We start from the raw sequence: 15,639 nt of genomic DNA, 5'->3' as shown, positions 1-15,639 counted from the left end.
AATGGTAAATATTTTCTGCGGCTATTGATCCAGGTTGTATTCTGAAAGGCTTCAGTGGTATATTTTTAAAAAAATGCCTTTTACGTGTGTGTGTGTGTGTGTGTGTGTGTTGATCTGGGTGGGGTTGTCGGCATGCAGACGTCATTGAGGACACATTTCAAGTCTGGTTCCTGTCACGACGTCTCCGAATCGACTTGGATTTCACAGCAGGTGTGTTAAAAGACAAAAAAAAAAATAGGCAATATGAGAAATGAGGATAATAAAAGTTTCCATTTCTGGAGGAACCGGCGTGGTCTGCTCTTGAGCATCACTGTCCCGCCATTAAGATCTCACTCCCTGATGACAGTAATAATGGTTAAAAATAGTTTTGTGTGGGCTCATCTTTAATCAATGGGCTTGGAAAGCTATCTGTTTGATTGAGGGGGGATGGGAGAAAAAAACATGGTGAGAGCGGAAGCGGGTTGAAGGCCCGTGAGTGGAGATGATCATGTATGTGTGTGATGGACGCTCTGGTGTACGTGGCTGCTTACATCACGCACGGTATGTGGTGTGTTGGTGGAGAAAGAGGCTGATATCTGCGTGGGGCGTGACCGGCATGGCGAGAAGATTCTGCCTGTCGCGCCGGACCCACTGAGCTGGAAGAGCGGAGAGGATGGAGATGAGGAGGGGGGTCTCGGATGGGGAATAGGGATGGATTAAGAAGGCGATACTGCCCTCTGCTGCAACTATACTATAACCATTTTGGATACAGCCTTGTCAGATTTGTCATACAGATTATTTTTTAAATGTCTGCTCCCATTTGACATGAGCTAAAAGATATAAGAATGTAATATGTTGATAAAATACCAACTCCTAAACAGTCTATATTTGTGCATGACAGACCTGATCTAGCCAGTAAAATATCATGTATAGAGATAAATAAGCATGCTGACTGTGTATTATTGACAAACTGTTCTTTTTTTTTTTATATTTCCAATTATAGTAAATTAGGTATGCAATTTCACGCTAACATCAACAGAGGGGGCGCTCGTTTCAATATTCAAGAGAACTAACCTAATCGATAACTATCGAGAAGCTCAATTATGAGTGGTTGACGTCATCAAGGTTAAACGCCTGACGAGTTATGAGTAATTCTCGTATGAAAATTGCTTGAAGCTCGTCTATCGGGGAATCCTGATCCCATTTCTATAGTATTGTTCTAAAATACAAATTGGGCAAGATTGTCTGACCTTTGCATACGCTTTGAAAATCCGGAAAATATAACCATAATGGGCAAATGAAAAGGGAATAGCCCGTGTCATGGTGTTCCAAAAGAAAGTATTTTCTGCATGGGGACGTATTTGATCAGGCGTGCATTGTTCTGTCCTTTTTGTGACATTGGGGAGATATTTCCAGCCAGCACACACAATCCCCCCTGTTGTAATTAGCCAAGAGAGATGAAGGGGACACAAAGCCAAATGCCACGTGGTTTAGTTGTCAAACAGGACATCTGGTTGGCCATTTTCCCATGGAGTGAAGGGAGATTTCATATTACTTCTAGTCAGATTTAGCTGCGAATATTATAGTGATTGCGTGAGAGGAACCTTCCCAAAAAGACACTTTCACTGTTTATTTGAAACAGGTCGCCGTGTATCAAAAATCTAAATTAAAGGTCTTTTAATCAGGGAATCTAATCAGAAGTTAACTCAAACACAGCTAGTTTTTTTGACGATATGTCGCGAATGATTGCAAATAGCAACTAGTTTGTTCCTCAGGCGAAATATTGCATGTTATGGGTAAACAGATGGCAGTGTATAATTTATGCCGGACGCGGTCTTGCGTTTCTCAGCTCGGGGAGTTAGCGTTGGTGCTTTATGATGCTACGCAGCTGTCCACTGTCGCCTTCGAAAATGGCTTCTGCTCAAATGGAAGTCATTTTGGCCCGCCGCTGCATCCTTTGCGCCGCCGGGGAATAAAAGATGCGTTTCGACTCTTGTCATTCATCTGGGAGACCATCTTTGGTGACAGCGTTCATGGCTTCACCTGTCCTCCACTGAATGATGGCCGATAAAGAAGAGCCACAGGTGTTAAGCGTTCTATTTAATACTGCGGCTAGATCGCATCGTTCCTTCAGTTCGGAGGAAAATATAGAATTAAAAGGAGGGAGAACACGTTTGCCTGTTTGCGACAAGTCAAACATGACAGTTCCTGAACACTGAATTCTAAGTCTAGTCTGTGCAATGTTCAAGTGGCTTGATAATGTAAGAAACTGCATTTGTTGACTCTCAATGTACGATGCAATATGTGCAAGGACAATAAAGCGTCCGATTCAATTGGCTGCGCATCAGTTCATGACCTTGTCAGATGACACCAGGAAGGAAAAAGTCGACGTCACCCATATGGCCGTCCTCACTTCTGAACCTAAACACGGGGTGAGTGTGTGTCCTCTACTCCTGGCGAGGACGCGGGCTCCGAAAGATGCCAACACTTTGGGACCACTTAGGGAAATAAGCCCTTGCCACCTTTTCTTTGCTGTCATTGTCACATCATGGCAGAGTGCAGCTTTGTAAGAAGAGCTGCGGTAATTAACCATCCGCCAATTACGGTTAATTCCTAATCTGAAAACCACAAATAAGCATAAAGCAAACTCTTAAATGCCATGCCTGGGCAATGTTTACATAAGCGCCGCATTGCCAACTTCACTTCCAATGGTGACTTTGCTACGGCTGCTTTTCCAAAAATAGCGCCAACCCGATCAAAGTTTAAAGACAAAGAGAAGTCCTCAAATGACCTCAAAAGTGCACAATCAGGGGGGAACCAACTTTGTTTGGCAAGAAAAAGGAAGAACCACTTTCCTTTTTGGTTAGCGACAACCTTAAATCTTCGATTTTTTTTTTAAATGTTGTACGAATCCCACTGCAAAACATTTACAGGGGCGGAGCTTATGGGGAAGCGGCCACACCTGAGCCTATGGGGCGTGGTTGGGCGAGGGAGGAGTCTAAAACACCTGCAAAACATTTACAGGGGCGGAGCTAATGGGGAAGCGGCCACACCTGAGCCTATGGGGTGTGGTGGGGCGAGGGAGGAGTCTAAAACACGTGTAAACTGATGATCAAAGCTATAATACAATATAAAAACACCCTAAGAAAGCACCTGTCCGGCAGAACCGAACCGCCGGCCATGTTTGTTACCCCTTACTTTGTTTGACCTGTAAACATAACATTATGTATGGATTTCATACATTGTAATTCATTTGTTTTCTGGATTGACAGATAAAAGGAGAAACGGTGGAAAAATACCTTTTGACATAATGGAAATAGTCATGGGAGGGGGGCGAGAGAGCGAGAGAGGAAGAGAGAGAGAGCAAGAGAGAGAGAGAGACTGCGGCACTTAGGTTGTCTTTACTCACGGCGCTACGTTACGTTCCAACAGCTGGGCACTCGTCTCCTTCTCCTCCTCATCCCCCTTCTCCCGTGCAACCCGGTCGCTCTCCCGCCGCGGCGAGCCTGGGTGGACGTCTGCGCCGGCAAAAGCTGGCAAGGATGCGCGCTTCCCACGGGGGATGCTCGAAATGGGCCATGCAGCGAAGGAAGGCGCGCTAGAAGAAGCAGGAGGGATGCTCGGCGCTTTGTGGTATTCCGTGATCCTGCTCAGCTTCCTCCCCGTCTCGCCTGCCGATGCGGGTGAGTCCGTAAACCCGTCGCATGTAGACGAACACACGGTACTCTGCAACACGTGTTGCGTGGGGGAGCGCCTGTCCGTGGCTTGAAAATTTTGGGGGAGCATCCGTCACTTTGGATGACAGTGAGGGTCTCCTATGGCCTGTGTTCTTGAAGGAGATGCAATATGGACCAAGAACTGGCCTGGTTGTCTATTCTGAATGAATTTAGTGGGAAAATGGCAGAGAGAGATGAGAAGGTTAATATAGAAAATCCATCTCTAGGTTTAGAGTCGATATACTGTACCTGCTTTAGGTGGTAAACAGCACAATTGGAATGGGTGGTCCATGTCCAGTCATGAAGTGGTACAGTATTCTCGTCATACTGGGGGGGAATGACAAGAATGAATGGGAAAGGACGGTGATTATGATGAGAAGAGTCAATGTTACATGATAAAAATGTCATTTCACGAGAATGTTGTGTTAATTTTTGAATGTTGGAATATGATTTGACTAACCTGGAATGATTATACGTAAATGTTATCTAATTAGGTGCAATGTCAATTCATTTGCAAAGAAAAAAAACGTCATTATTGCAAGAATTTATGATAAAGGCCCGTGTAAAAGTATCATTTTAGCTACCAATTGTGAGTCTTTTCTGTGAAAACATTTATTATTTACATGGAATAGCTTTTTGATATTACCAAAATTAAATGGAATTATGATGAGCATGGCACTTTTTGTCGGGTTATGTTGAGGACTGTAGAAGATCTTTAGCATTTGTTTTATAATGAAAGAGTAACGCAAAAACAATTGACTCGTCCAAAGTGAGCTGCACATTTTGTTCTTTCCGTCCGAATGAGTTGTGGAATGGCAACGCGCATTTTCAATGCGGATTAGCATAAGAATGCTCACCCCATTTTCTACACTTCCTACAGTTCATCCCGTTTTCCGACCAACATTACTTTCAAATAACGAGGCCTAATGAGCAATTGTGATCTTTTCACCTTAACCTCCATTACTTTGACTTCATGAATAATACGTGTGTGTGGTTTATTTGTGCTGAGATCAGCACTCGCAGCATAATACCCCGTATAATAACCCCTGGTCAAAGGTTTTGAGAGCACTCAGTCGGATGAGAAATGTTACAAAAACTTTTGACCGTGAGTTCACGCAGAAACACTTGGGAGGCCACGAGAGGTTTTGTCACTCGAAAAAATTAAATTCAGCGTTTCCCCTCTTGCACAGCGTTGATGGTGTTAGTATTGAACAGAGAAAGGAAAGCATTGGGCAGTGAATTTGTCTTCATATAATGCCATTATTGGACCCTCTAGCGCTTGAGAGACAATGGGATCGCTCTTTATATTGTGCTGTGCGGCGTCCCAATACGACGTGGTCGTCGGTAGCCTGTAGCTGATTTGATTTGGTTAGCGAAAAGGGCTCAGTTATTTTCCAAAATCTTTGATCATCATGAAAAATGTGCTATTCCTTTTTTTATCTGATTGAGTGTCTATTTGTTCAACAGTGCTTGCAATGCAAACATAGATTATAATAATCCTTAGAATGACGTCAAGGACAACACGGACTACAAAATGAGCAATTTGTTCCTTTTCAAGGTGAATTTCAAGAGGGGGAGGAGTCATTTGAAGTCTGGTTACTGAAATGGTTATTCCATTTTGGTAACAAGTGGAATGTCAAACCAATGTTATACATTTTGAGGATGTTAAACTTGTTAAAGACCGTAATCCAAATATGAAGGTCACTTTAATGGACTACAATCTTGTAGTGCTCGCAAAATCCGCTTTAAAACGACAGCTAAAATTTGCTGGAATAAATCAAAATGACTCATAAAAGGCTTGGGAGGAAGTACACAAAGTGTACAGTCAGGGATGGCATGAAAATGTTGTTTTGGAGCTGTTTTTTTCCTTTTTTGCTGTGTTAAGATGACTATGAGCAGAACCATGTACTGTGAAATGAGGTATCAAGATGTACTCATAAAAACTGTAGTAAAATATAGATTAAGCGGGGGGCTAGGGGGCATAACACTGTCCGTAGACCTTCGAGAAAGCACTTGAGCGTTACAAGCAATTCTACTATTGTTGACGACAACTGCATTCTACGGCTGGGCATGATCGATTTTTTTTTCTTCTTTTGAAGCAAACATTAGCTCATTGGTCACATGACTGCATAACAAAGTCCACCATGCAACAGCACAGAAATCAGCCAGTGGAAGCAGGAAGATTAAAAAGGTCTCGGCGTGCTTCGTTATGCCCGGGATTAACGGAATGAAAGATCAACCGACATATTGGGGATGAATATTGCATGAGGCTTTTGTCTTTAGTCCTCCCTCCCTTGTTTTTGTTTCAATCTCAGACCCCCTGTTGTCAGCTCCGCTTAATGTGACCATCAAGGAGATCGACGTCAACTCGGCTGTCGTCACGTGGGAGACGATGGAGGGCGACCCTGTCATTGGATTCGCCATTACTCAACAGGTGAGTCCAGAAGAAATCTTCTTCGTCCAAGAAATGGCAAAAAAATGATTCGGTCTATATTCTGCGTTGACCTCCGCATCCTCGTTGGGTCACCAAGTTCAACGGTTTGATATTTAGAAGGATTCTAGCTAGCTTTTTGTGTTTTCTGTTGCTTTCCAGAAGAAGGATGTGCGCATGCTGAGATTTATCCAGGAAGTCAACACCACCACGCGTTCTTGCGCCTTGTGGGGACTGGATGAAGACACGGAGTACATCGTTCACGTGCAGAGCATAAGCATGGGTGGCAGCAGCCCCCCCAGCGAGCCCGTTCAATTCCGAACCCCCAAGGAATCAGAGAAGCTGGCGTCCAAGAGTCCAGGTGCAGGACCCAGAAAAGGCTCTAAAAACAGCCTTTTTTTACTGCCGTTTTGAAGGCTTTAGATGTAGTCAGAGACGTTACGATAGCAAATTTGACATTCCCCTCCAAAGTTAAGCACCGTAATTGCTGTCTCCAACCCCGCCTTCACGTACAGTAGACTGCCCCCTCCTTAAATGCAGAGGAAAGCGTTTATCTGCAACCGCCGCATGCAGTACTTCCAATTTTATCAGGCTCGACCCAGTTAGAGCGTGGAGAGCGGGCGCTTAAGACGGACCGGGCAAATATTAAACAATCATCAGCAGCGGGTTGATAAGAGCGGCAAGTGGGATGTAATAAAATATCTCAGAGAAACACCCCCAGGGTCAGAGGAGAATCATTTCAGTTTGAGATGTATTTTAAAAGCAAGAGCAATGGAGAAACGGCATAGATGCTACATTTTATTTACAATAATGACAACTATTTGACCCTGAGGATGAAGAACTAAAGACTCATTTTGTTGCTCTCTCGCCACAGATGAGATCACATTGGAGGAAATGGACCAGGCGGCTCAACTACGAGCTGCCGAAGTCATCATCATTGCAGTGGTCCTTGTCATGTGGGCAGGTAACCATTCCATGTGGCGATATGATTTCAAAACATATTTTTCTGGATTCATTAGCAATTTACAAAGGAAAGTTATGCTGGCAAAAACTGTTGTTCTGATTTATGAGTATGGCGACAGAACCATTAAACTTGGTTCGTTCCAAGAACCGCGCTCTCTCCCTGACAATATTTATATCTAGACTTCAAGGCATGTCAAAGGTGGCAGAAACGAGGCCCGCCGCCTTCGGCCAGCCAAGCAATTCTCCTCCTCGTAAATTATTCTTCCCGAGTCGATCTCCCTACAAGCATTCTTCTCTCTTTGCCTGCGTTTTTTGATGTCCAGAACCTATGGATTTTTACAAGATCCCTTTTTTTTGGCGTTGCAGGTGTGATTGTGTTGTTCTGTCGTCAGTATGACATCATCAAAGACAACGAGCCCAACAACAACAAAGACAAGGCCAAGAACTCTTCGGAGTGCAGTACTCCCGAGCATCCGCAGGGAGGGCTCCTGCGCAGTAATGTTTAATCTCCACTCCATAGCCAACGCTGCAATAACTTAACCCCTCGAACCTCAGGACAGGTAATGGTACTGCACTTTGATTTTTTTTTTTTATTAATTTTTTTTACCTACACATTTACATCGTGTCTTTGGAAAACAACGCACATTTTACTCCCTTATTCCAAAGTTTCAGTGGCACTGAAATTATTTTCACGTGTATTTACATTGCCACAAAACATGCTATAATTCATAAGCCGTTTGTGTAAGTGCATGTCACGAAAAAACATGTCTTTTAACAATCTCCTTTGCATACAAACTGTTTTGGTTTATTCTTGAAAATTGAAAACATTCATAAAACAGGAAACATGGTTATTTGGGCATAGACAATGTGTGAAAAGTATATATACAGTATTCGTATTTATAATCATTCCATTGGCTGAGGTACAATACTATCCTTTTTTGTCTACTGCATAAATATTCCAAGTTATTTTAGCAAGCAGGATTAATGGTAAAACCATTAAATAGTCTTCAGGATGAAAAAAGATTAGATGAAAAATATTCTGGCTTCCAACGCATTTTCTTCTGTTTCAGAGCCTGAGAGCCATTCCTCAGTCAAACATGCTGGAATAATGATTCAATGTTCAACCCATCTGGGCACAGTGACAAATTGTTGAAACAATTTGTCAACGAGTGGAGTCCAAGAGGAACAGTGAGCATAAATCACATTTTCTTGTGCTCTAAAAGCAGCCATTAGTGTGCTTACAATTGAGTTCCATTCAAAACCCACTTCCTGATTATCCCAGCTTTTGTTGTTTTTTAGGCTCTTGCCCTGCGTTGCCCTTTGTGTCGCCATTTTGGGTCATGCATCTTCCTGCTTGTATTTCAGGAAGAAAAAAAATAACGTGACAAGGTTTTTTACAGCACACCGTGTCGGACAGATGCCGTGACTGATCCAAATTCCAAGACTCCGTCAAAAAGATGTGAAAAAATGACGTCTTGCTCCTTTTTAAATGATCTTCCGTGCACTTTGACACACTTTGATGGAAAATGACAGAAGTTGACTGCACTGTCAATACCATAGCACACGTTATAGGGAGGAGAATCATGCCTTCATAAATATGGATATTGGAAAAATTCCAGTGGTTCTCAATAGAATAAAATATAGAATGCGCACTCAATCTCATTTTGCCGTCAAGGCCAGCCTGGGGTATTACATCATTGAAATGAAGTGACAAATGATTTATATTGTCAGGCAAAAGGACTACAAGAATGCAAATTTTAGTTCCCAAAACTTTTTTCTGTTTGAATCTTTGTGGCATTGAAATGATTAAATACTATGCTATCTACGATATGTTTATGTATGAAATGTTGTTATTCTGTGATACCAAATGTATTTACAAAAGCAAGAGGAGAATTGTGCTGTGAGAATTCTACCATATACCAAATAATATTCACTCATACATCACGGGGGTGAAAAAAAAAACAATTTTGGAGGAAAATCAACAATGGAAAAAAAAACAAAAGAACAAACGGCAACACCAAGTTGTTTACTATTAATATTCTACTAGCCTGCATAACAGTTAAAAAGGTGACTTGTCGGAACATCATTAGTATGACATATTCCTTCCACTAGTTGTTTTATTACGCGGCATTATTTGTTGTACGGAATTGGAAAACTTTACGTCCAGTTATGGCCAAAATGTCACCCCAAAAACATTGTCTCTACAAAGCACGATAAATGATCCTCCTGCTATACTTTCTATTATATATCTATGAATCTGCAACATCACTGTAGCGACACTCCGTTCCCCCTGAGCCACCTCACCCGCCCTATTTCTCAGTACAGCCACAACACCCATTAGTTGCCTTTTGTGCTTTCCACATCAGCGTTTTTCTGCCTCATTTGCCCTCAGCGCTCAAGCCCGCGTCCTTTTGCATGTTGATCACACTTTGCCTGAGCAAGCCAGGAAGTCACCAACAAAATTGGATGGATAAATCATTTGAAAGGAAAACACGCCTGCTGTTTTTTGGGTGGTAAAAACCTTCCAACCTTTCTGTGTGGGTTTTCTCCGGGTACTTCCACATCCCAAAAACATGCTTGATAGGCTGGTTGATCACTCAAAATTGCCCTAGCTATGAGTGTGTGTGTTAGTCTCATTTCCCGCTTACTACCCATAGTTAGCTGGGATAGGCTCCAGCACCCCCGCGAGCCTTGTGAAGATAAGTGGAAACTGAAGATGAATTTGTTTGTCAGTTAACCGACTTAATTTGTGTCCTTTGTGTATAATTGATTGGGCAAATGAGGCAGATTAAGGGCACGAAAAAGCACTCGTAGCCGCGTAAAGAACTTTTTTTTTTCCTTCACAAAGCACTTGATGTTAAATTGTTGAAACAATGGTTGTAAAAGACCTTGTTGAACTGGTCATAATGTAGAAAATTTAATTTCATTGTCATGATTATTAAAAAAATGAATTGATCATTAATTTTCTCCATTTTTAATTGAGGAAATTAAGTCAAATGCCCATCCTATTTTCCAGGAAAATGTGAATGTCCAAGTATGTATTACATATGTATAATAAATATGTATTTTCAATGTATCTGTTCAGGAATTTTTGATTACGGTGTACGTAGTGTCTGGGTTTGAGTTTGGTGAGAAGCATTTTGGGGGTTTTTTTACTCGTTTTTTCGGTGTGCGTGTGTACCCTTCAAAGCAAGAGCAACAAAAAAAATGCATGTTAAATAATGCAGGCGGTTAAGTAAGAAGGGTGGGGCACAATGTCCCGGACGTACTGATTCGTCGAGACGGAACGCGTGCGATGCACAAATCGCGTGACGTTCCGCCTCCCGGATTGGAGTTAGAACATTGAATTCATTCAATGTGTCATCTGTCAGCACAATGTCGGTTTCCCACAAGTACTTTTTTTTTCATGACCTATGCCACTTTTTCTTCTTTTTTTTGCAAATTGTACAGGTTGTTGAGCCAAAGACAATTTTCCACTTTAGTGGACAAGCCATTACGGTATTCTATTGCATAAATAAGCTTCAAGGGTAAACTATTGGACTAACTGATGCTAATATTGACATAACACAATTACTAGGCTTGTTTACATTTAGCGAGTCACTAGTTGCAGAAATCAACTACTGCAAAGTTTTGCCTACTATTATTTTTATTTTGTAGTTTTTCTACTAGCGTGAAGAAAGGTAATTAAGCGCAAGAGTAATGTAAGTGTGTATAGAATAAATATAATTTAATTGTAGTTGGTTTTATGACAGCACTCCAATGCTGTAATTTTTTTTTCAACCTAAGAAGTGAGCAGACATTTGAAGATTAAATACATATATCAGAAAGCAATTTAAAAACTCAACTCACACAACATTGCCACCCGAACGCTATAGAGTGAACTGCACTTACGTTTTCATAATAATAACAACTAATATTTGGTTTAATAATACTGTATAGTAAATATTGAATATTCACACCCTATCTCAATGTTCCTACGGCTCATAATATTCAAAAGATTGTATAAAGTTGACATTATCTGAGCTTCTTTTCATATAGGATGACTTTTTATTAGTATTTTAAGCAAAAACCTCCTTTTTATGCTAAGCGATATATACTCTAAATATTATACTTTGGCATGATTTTGTGGCATCTATGTTGAAATAAGAGAAGCTTCATTGCATTAAATCTACATAGTTTAGAAGATACCATACAAAAGTATATGATATTAAAGTCAGGTATCATTACAAGATATAAAATGATTACTTTAGTGATGAATGCATTAGTTCACGTTGTTTCTATGAATAAAAGGATAACAGCCATCATTTGTGCTTACATGGGAACCTGTGCAAAGATGATCATGAGATGAGAATGTCATTCCCAAAGAGGGTGACGGAGGCATTTCCATTGGCACCATCCCAGTCGGGTTGACTCATCCAATCTCGGGGCATCAGGCCAAAGTCCAAGACCTGGGGGTTAGTACGCGACATGGCCAGCCTGAGGACAACAAGGAAATAAGTCATATTCAATACAACGGGAAAATATTGCATGTCTTCCGTTGTATTAAGCTTGGTGGAAAAGGGACTTGATCACAATTGTTATACGGTAATTCTAGTTTAATTTCGATGATTTAAAGGTAAACAAAGGAAATCAGAGTACCAAAGATGGCATGCAGACATTTATGCACCAGTACTTTGGGGGTGTCGAATGATTCGGGTTTAGCAGTAAGCACTAAACTGATGACAACAATACTCAACGTCACCTGGAACTGAACCAGAACGGGCCAGATCACAACTGAAGGCAAAACACACCAAAGTTTAGCTCTTAAAATTAGAATTCACAAGACATTTTCACAAATAGCGGTGTAGTTTGTCCGTTTCTAGAAATGTATTTAGCTTTAATTGTGCATCTTCTAGAAACCAGGAGTTTGAAAAAAAAAAAAAAAAATCTGGAAAAGAAAATATATTTTATTTATCTAGAGTGACAGATTTTGTTCATATAAAAACTAACTTTTAAGAACTTAGAAATGTAAGTTGATGTCACTATTTCTTTTTTTATTGTGGAATTGTGCACAGGAATCAACAGCAAGGAGTCAAGCAAATATACATGTTAACTACAAAATGAAAATGTTTTAAAGCAGATTTCCCTGGATTAGTTTCAGCAAGTCTAAAAATAAGACCCACCAAACTCACCTTGAGAAGGCCTCCTCCAAATCGTCTTGTATACCCTACATTTGGGGAAACACAAACAAATTTGAATACCCTTCAGGTGATTTAGCAACCCTGAATATCTGTGTTCCCTGATTTTACCCAAACTGGATTACTGTTGTTTTCAGCTTTACAGTAGTTGTTAAATTGATCCAAATCCACATTGGTTTCCGCTTCCGAGTTGTCCTTCGTGTCCAATGGGTTGACCGTAATAACATCTTGTAGGGTGAGACACAATATACGTACAAATGAATGACTTTCAGTTTGACAATTATTTACTGTATTTGATATAATGTGTATACTTGTTGTGGTATCAGGACTCTCTGAGTGGGAACTACCATTGACAACTGCACCTAAATTGGAGTTGACTTGCTTTTCTTTCCCTAGAGGACACACAAGTAAAAAACATTCAAATAAAAGTCCATTGTTTATCTGCAAAGAATACATAGATTTTTAAATTAGCAAAGATAACATTCTAAAAAAATCTATTTACATGTGTATAGGTGTGTGGAGAACAGAATTTACCGAACTATAGCCAAACTCTACTGTATGGCTTTATACTTTTTTTTTACCCAAATGTGTTTTTTCCGAAAAGAAACGTTATTGTAAAAGGCCTGAATTTAAGGGAAAAACACAGCATCACTTTAGCATTGCCCTCATATTGAAAAATTACCCCAACTCTTATTTATTCATTTTTCTGAATGTTTGATAACTGCAAACCTCTATGTATATTTCTCTATGTAATGTCAAGTATAAAGTTAATATTCCTATACCTTCTCGGGTCACCTGCCACATTTCAAAGGCTACTCCAAAAGCCTGAGCTACTGTCAAAGCTATCGCCTGAGCCTATAAAGAAAAAAAAAAACATGCAAAACATTTGGACGACAAGACATTTATAAAATCACAGGAAAAAAAGCATTATTCCTTACCACTTTCCTTTTGGAGCACAGGTAGGCGTGACACTCCAGCGTCCCATTGAGGGTGTTTTGAGCGATAAACGCAAACACTCTGTCGTGCGTTTTGCCCACCGTGCAGTAAGATATTCTGCAGACCCACAGAGAGAGTTTAACACACGCAAAAAAGTAGCAGGTGATTACCATTTTTTTTAACTCAGCCCACACACCTGTATATGGAAATATTTTCTATTAAGCTGTCGGTGGACCTGTCATAAAGAGTAAATCCATGAGGGGAGACTCCAAGACTGATTTTCTGTGCTTTCTTCCCACTGGCTTTAGCCTGCCACATGAAATAAATTCATCAAACAATTGTCAGGAAAAGAAATCTTGCGGATATTATTTTTTAAAGGTGCTGTGAAATGGTAACCCTGTCAAAAAAATGAAAATCACTCCACTAAATGTAATTTTACTCTGCTATTTCTCACCATTGCATAGTTATTCCACCTAAAACAATACATTAGGGAACGCCCACTTTTTTATGACATCACAATAAGAATGGATGAACATTTATTGCTTTCTATCGTTGTGCTATTTAGTCTTTGTTGACAGAAGAGTCACACTGCAACAAAACACTAGAAAGCCTATCACCTGAGGAAGGATGAGTAATTAGGGTCTAATTTTATTATAATTGTAATCATCATTATAAGAGTTTTTAAAAAATTATGAGAGAATCTATACAGTAGGTGAATAAAAGTTTCCTCAGTTCTAATTCTCCTTACTGTTGCAACAATCCTTTTCACTGCTGTTGCTGCCAGGTCGACGCCTTTAGGCTGATCCACTAAGGTCATCCCGAGGTGACGGAGGCTAAAGGTCATCCCCTCCAAGATGGCCTCTCTTGTGTCCGTCCAGTTCTCTGAAAGCTCTGTCAAAAAACTTTAATTTGTAAATGTCATTGTTTCATAGCAATGGCCACATGTGGGTGACATTTCTGGAAACCACAAGTCACCTAATTAATCCAATAAAATTCCCAAATTACTGATACTAATAGAAACATAATACTACTAATACTAATAGAAAAGCTTCCTTTGTGGCATGCTTTATTGGGGTTTGGTGACTGTGTGTTTTTTCCTCGTGTTCATGAGTTTCACCTGTTGTGTCTTTTCAGGCGTTCGTTATTGTCATCAACCCATGTCTGCGTATTTTAACCCCGTGTTTGTGTGGGTTGGTGTGAGCACTTTGAGCCAGTTCATCCCCTGTTCCATCCCCCGCAAAGGCTTGGGGCGGGCACATTATATGTACTACTATATAGGTCAGAGGTATATTGTCAGTGTTAAATCAATACACCATATCCATAAACAATCTAGTCTGCAATCAAATCTGTAGTTTGCAAACAAAGGTGAATAGTTGGGAGAGTGTTGTATATATTTTTTCCCATTTTCAGACACAACTCAATAGGGACATTTGGAGGATTCCAACTGAGTATTGTAAATCTTGTGGGAGCAACTCTGCGTTTTCTTATCAGTTCTGGTACTCCCTGGCCCTGACACCGAATCTATGTTTATGCAAAAAGTGGGGGAGGCTTGGTCAGAAAAGCAAGCCATTTACCATGATATTACCAAGTCCTCATGGAAGTATGTTATGATGGAAATATGTACTTTATGTTAGGCTTTGAGGCTTTCTCAACTTCCAAGAAAACTTAACGGCTTTAGCCCACTCAATGGGCTCATTGCATTTTTCTTAACTAGGGTCTCTTAATGTGGCACTTTAAAAAAAAAAAAGCAGATATATTTGCTCATTGTGATTTTGCTACCATCAATATTCTCTAAAAAAAAACTGCAATAGGGGAAATAAGGATTGTTAAACTACTAACAAAACTTGAAGTCAACGCACATTGTGTAATTCATTTCCACTCTAGAATCACGACTGAATGTTGTTGAAAGGAATCGTGATAAGAGTTTAATTAAAAAATAAAAATCAAGATATTACAATTGAGTTTGTCACCAGAAATGTCAGTTTAATTAAATTTAAATTGAACCGATTTGTAAATCATGGTATACAGACTTCAAGAATTAAACAATGTCCGACTTTGCTGGAATTAGTGTTTGTAAAATTATCAGAAAATATATATACGTATACTATTAACTTAAGGGTCATAGACAGAAGTTGTCGGCACTTTATGTTTACAAGCTTACTTTTATGTCTTCCGGCCGTCCAGGGCTGTTTGGCAACAGTCGGTCTTCGAATAATGGCTCGTCCAGCTGACTTGAGCACATCCATATCGGCGTGTAATGATCAAAAATATGTAAAATGTAATGAAATGTAAAATTGTAAATGTTAACTGGGTAGTATTGGTGCCCGACAGGAGCGTCAGTGGTGCGTTCACGTGCTGTCAGAAATCCTGCCACTTTAGGCGAATTAACCAATGAAGATGGTGCGTTCAGGGCATTTCAGGAACTAACATTGGTGAA

At 40.3% G+C, this 15,639-nt stretch overlaps 2 protein-coding genes across 7 annotated transcripts; one reads left to right on the top strand and one right to left on the bottom strand.

Annotated features, from left to right (window-relative positions):
- Positions 1 to 3,436: 3,436 nt before the first annotated feature.
- Positions 3,437 to 10,165, top strand: LOC144067151 (fibronectin type III domain-containing protein 5b-like). Of its 3 annotated transcripts, none has more exons than XM_077590675.1 (7): positions 3,437 to 3,662; positions 6,011 to 6,129; positions 6,289 to 6,487; positions 7,001 to 7,090; positions 7,456 to 7,649; positions 8,160 to 8,277; positions 8,455 to 10,165. In XM_077590675.1, exons 1-5 carry the CDS (start codon positions 3,542 to 3,544, stop codon positions 7,593 to 7,595), a joined length of 669 nt encoding a protein of 222 aa, XP_077446801.1. In that variant the 5' UTR covers positions 3,437 to 3,541; the 3' UTR covers positions 7,596 to 7,649; positions 8,160 to 8,277; positions 8,455 to 10,165. The 3 variants fall into 3 exon arrangements, with proteins under 3 accessions (XP_077446801.1, XP_077446800.1, XP_077446799.1); XM_077590674.1 differs by having other exon boundaries at positions 8,389 to 10,165; XM_077590673.1 differs by having other exon boundaries at positions 8,160 to 10,165.
- On the bottom strand, positions 3,437 to 15,541 carry LOC144067150 (low density lipoprotein receptor adapter protein 1-like). 4 transcript variants are annotated; one of them, XR_013297850.1, is made up of 11 exons: positions 15,364 to 15,541; positions 13,951 to 14,093; positions 13,399 to 13,511; positions 13,205 to 13,319; positions 13,049 to 13,121; positions 12,578 to 12,658; positions 12,378 to 12,493; positions 12,261 to 12,295; positions 11,405 to 11,565; positions 3,945 to 4,022; positions 3,437 to 3,855 (listed from the first exon to the last, which is right to left on the bottom strand). XR_013297850.1 is itself a non-coding variant. In XM_077590672.1 (10 exons), the coding sequence occupies exons 1-10, from the start codon at positions 15,446 to 15,448 to the stop codon at positions 11,519 to 11,521; spliced, it is 840 nt and encodes a 279-aa protein (XP_077446798.1). In that variant the 5' UTR covers positions 15,449 to 15,541; the 3' UTR covers positions 8,007 to 11,518. The 4 variants fall into 4 exon arrangements, 2 of the variants coding, with proteins under 2 accessions (XP_077446798.1, XP_077446797.1); XR_013297851.1 differs by having other exon boundaries at positions 12,581 to 12,658; XM_077590672.1 differs by lacking the exons at positions 3,437 to 3,855; positions 3,945 to 4,022 and adding an exon at positions 11,831 to 11,862 and having other exon boundaries at positions 8,007 to 11,565.
- Between the last annotated feature and the right edge of the window lie 98 nt (positions 15,542 to 15,639).

The sequence above is a fragment of the Stigmatopora argus genome, chromosome 21, assembly GCF_051989625.1.
Source record: "Stigmatopora argus isolate UIUO_Sarg chromosome 21, RoL_Sarg_1.0, whole genome shotgun sequence".
NCBI lineage: Eukaryota > Metazoa > Chordata > Actinopteri > Syngnathiformes > Syngnathidae > Stigmatopora > Stigmatopora argus.
Note: the sequence above shows the minus strand (reverse complement) of the source record. Positions and strands in the feature narration are given on the sequence as shown.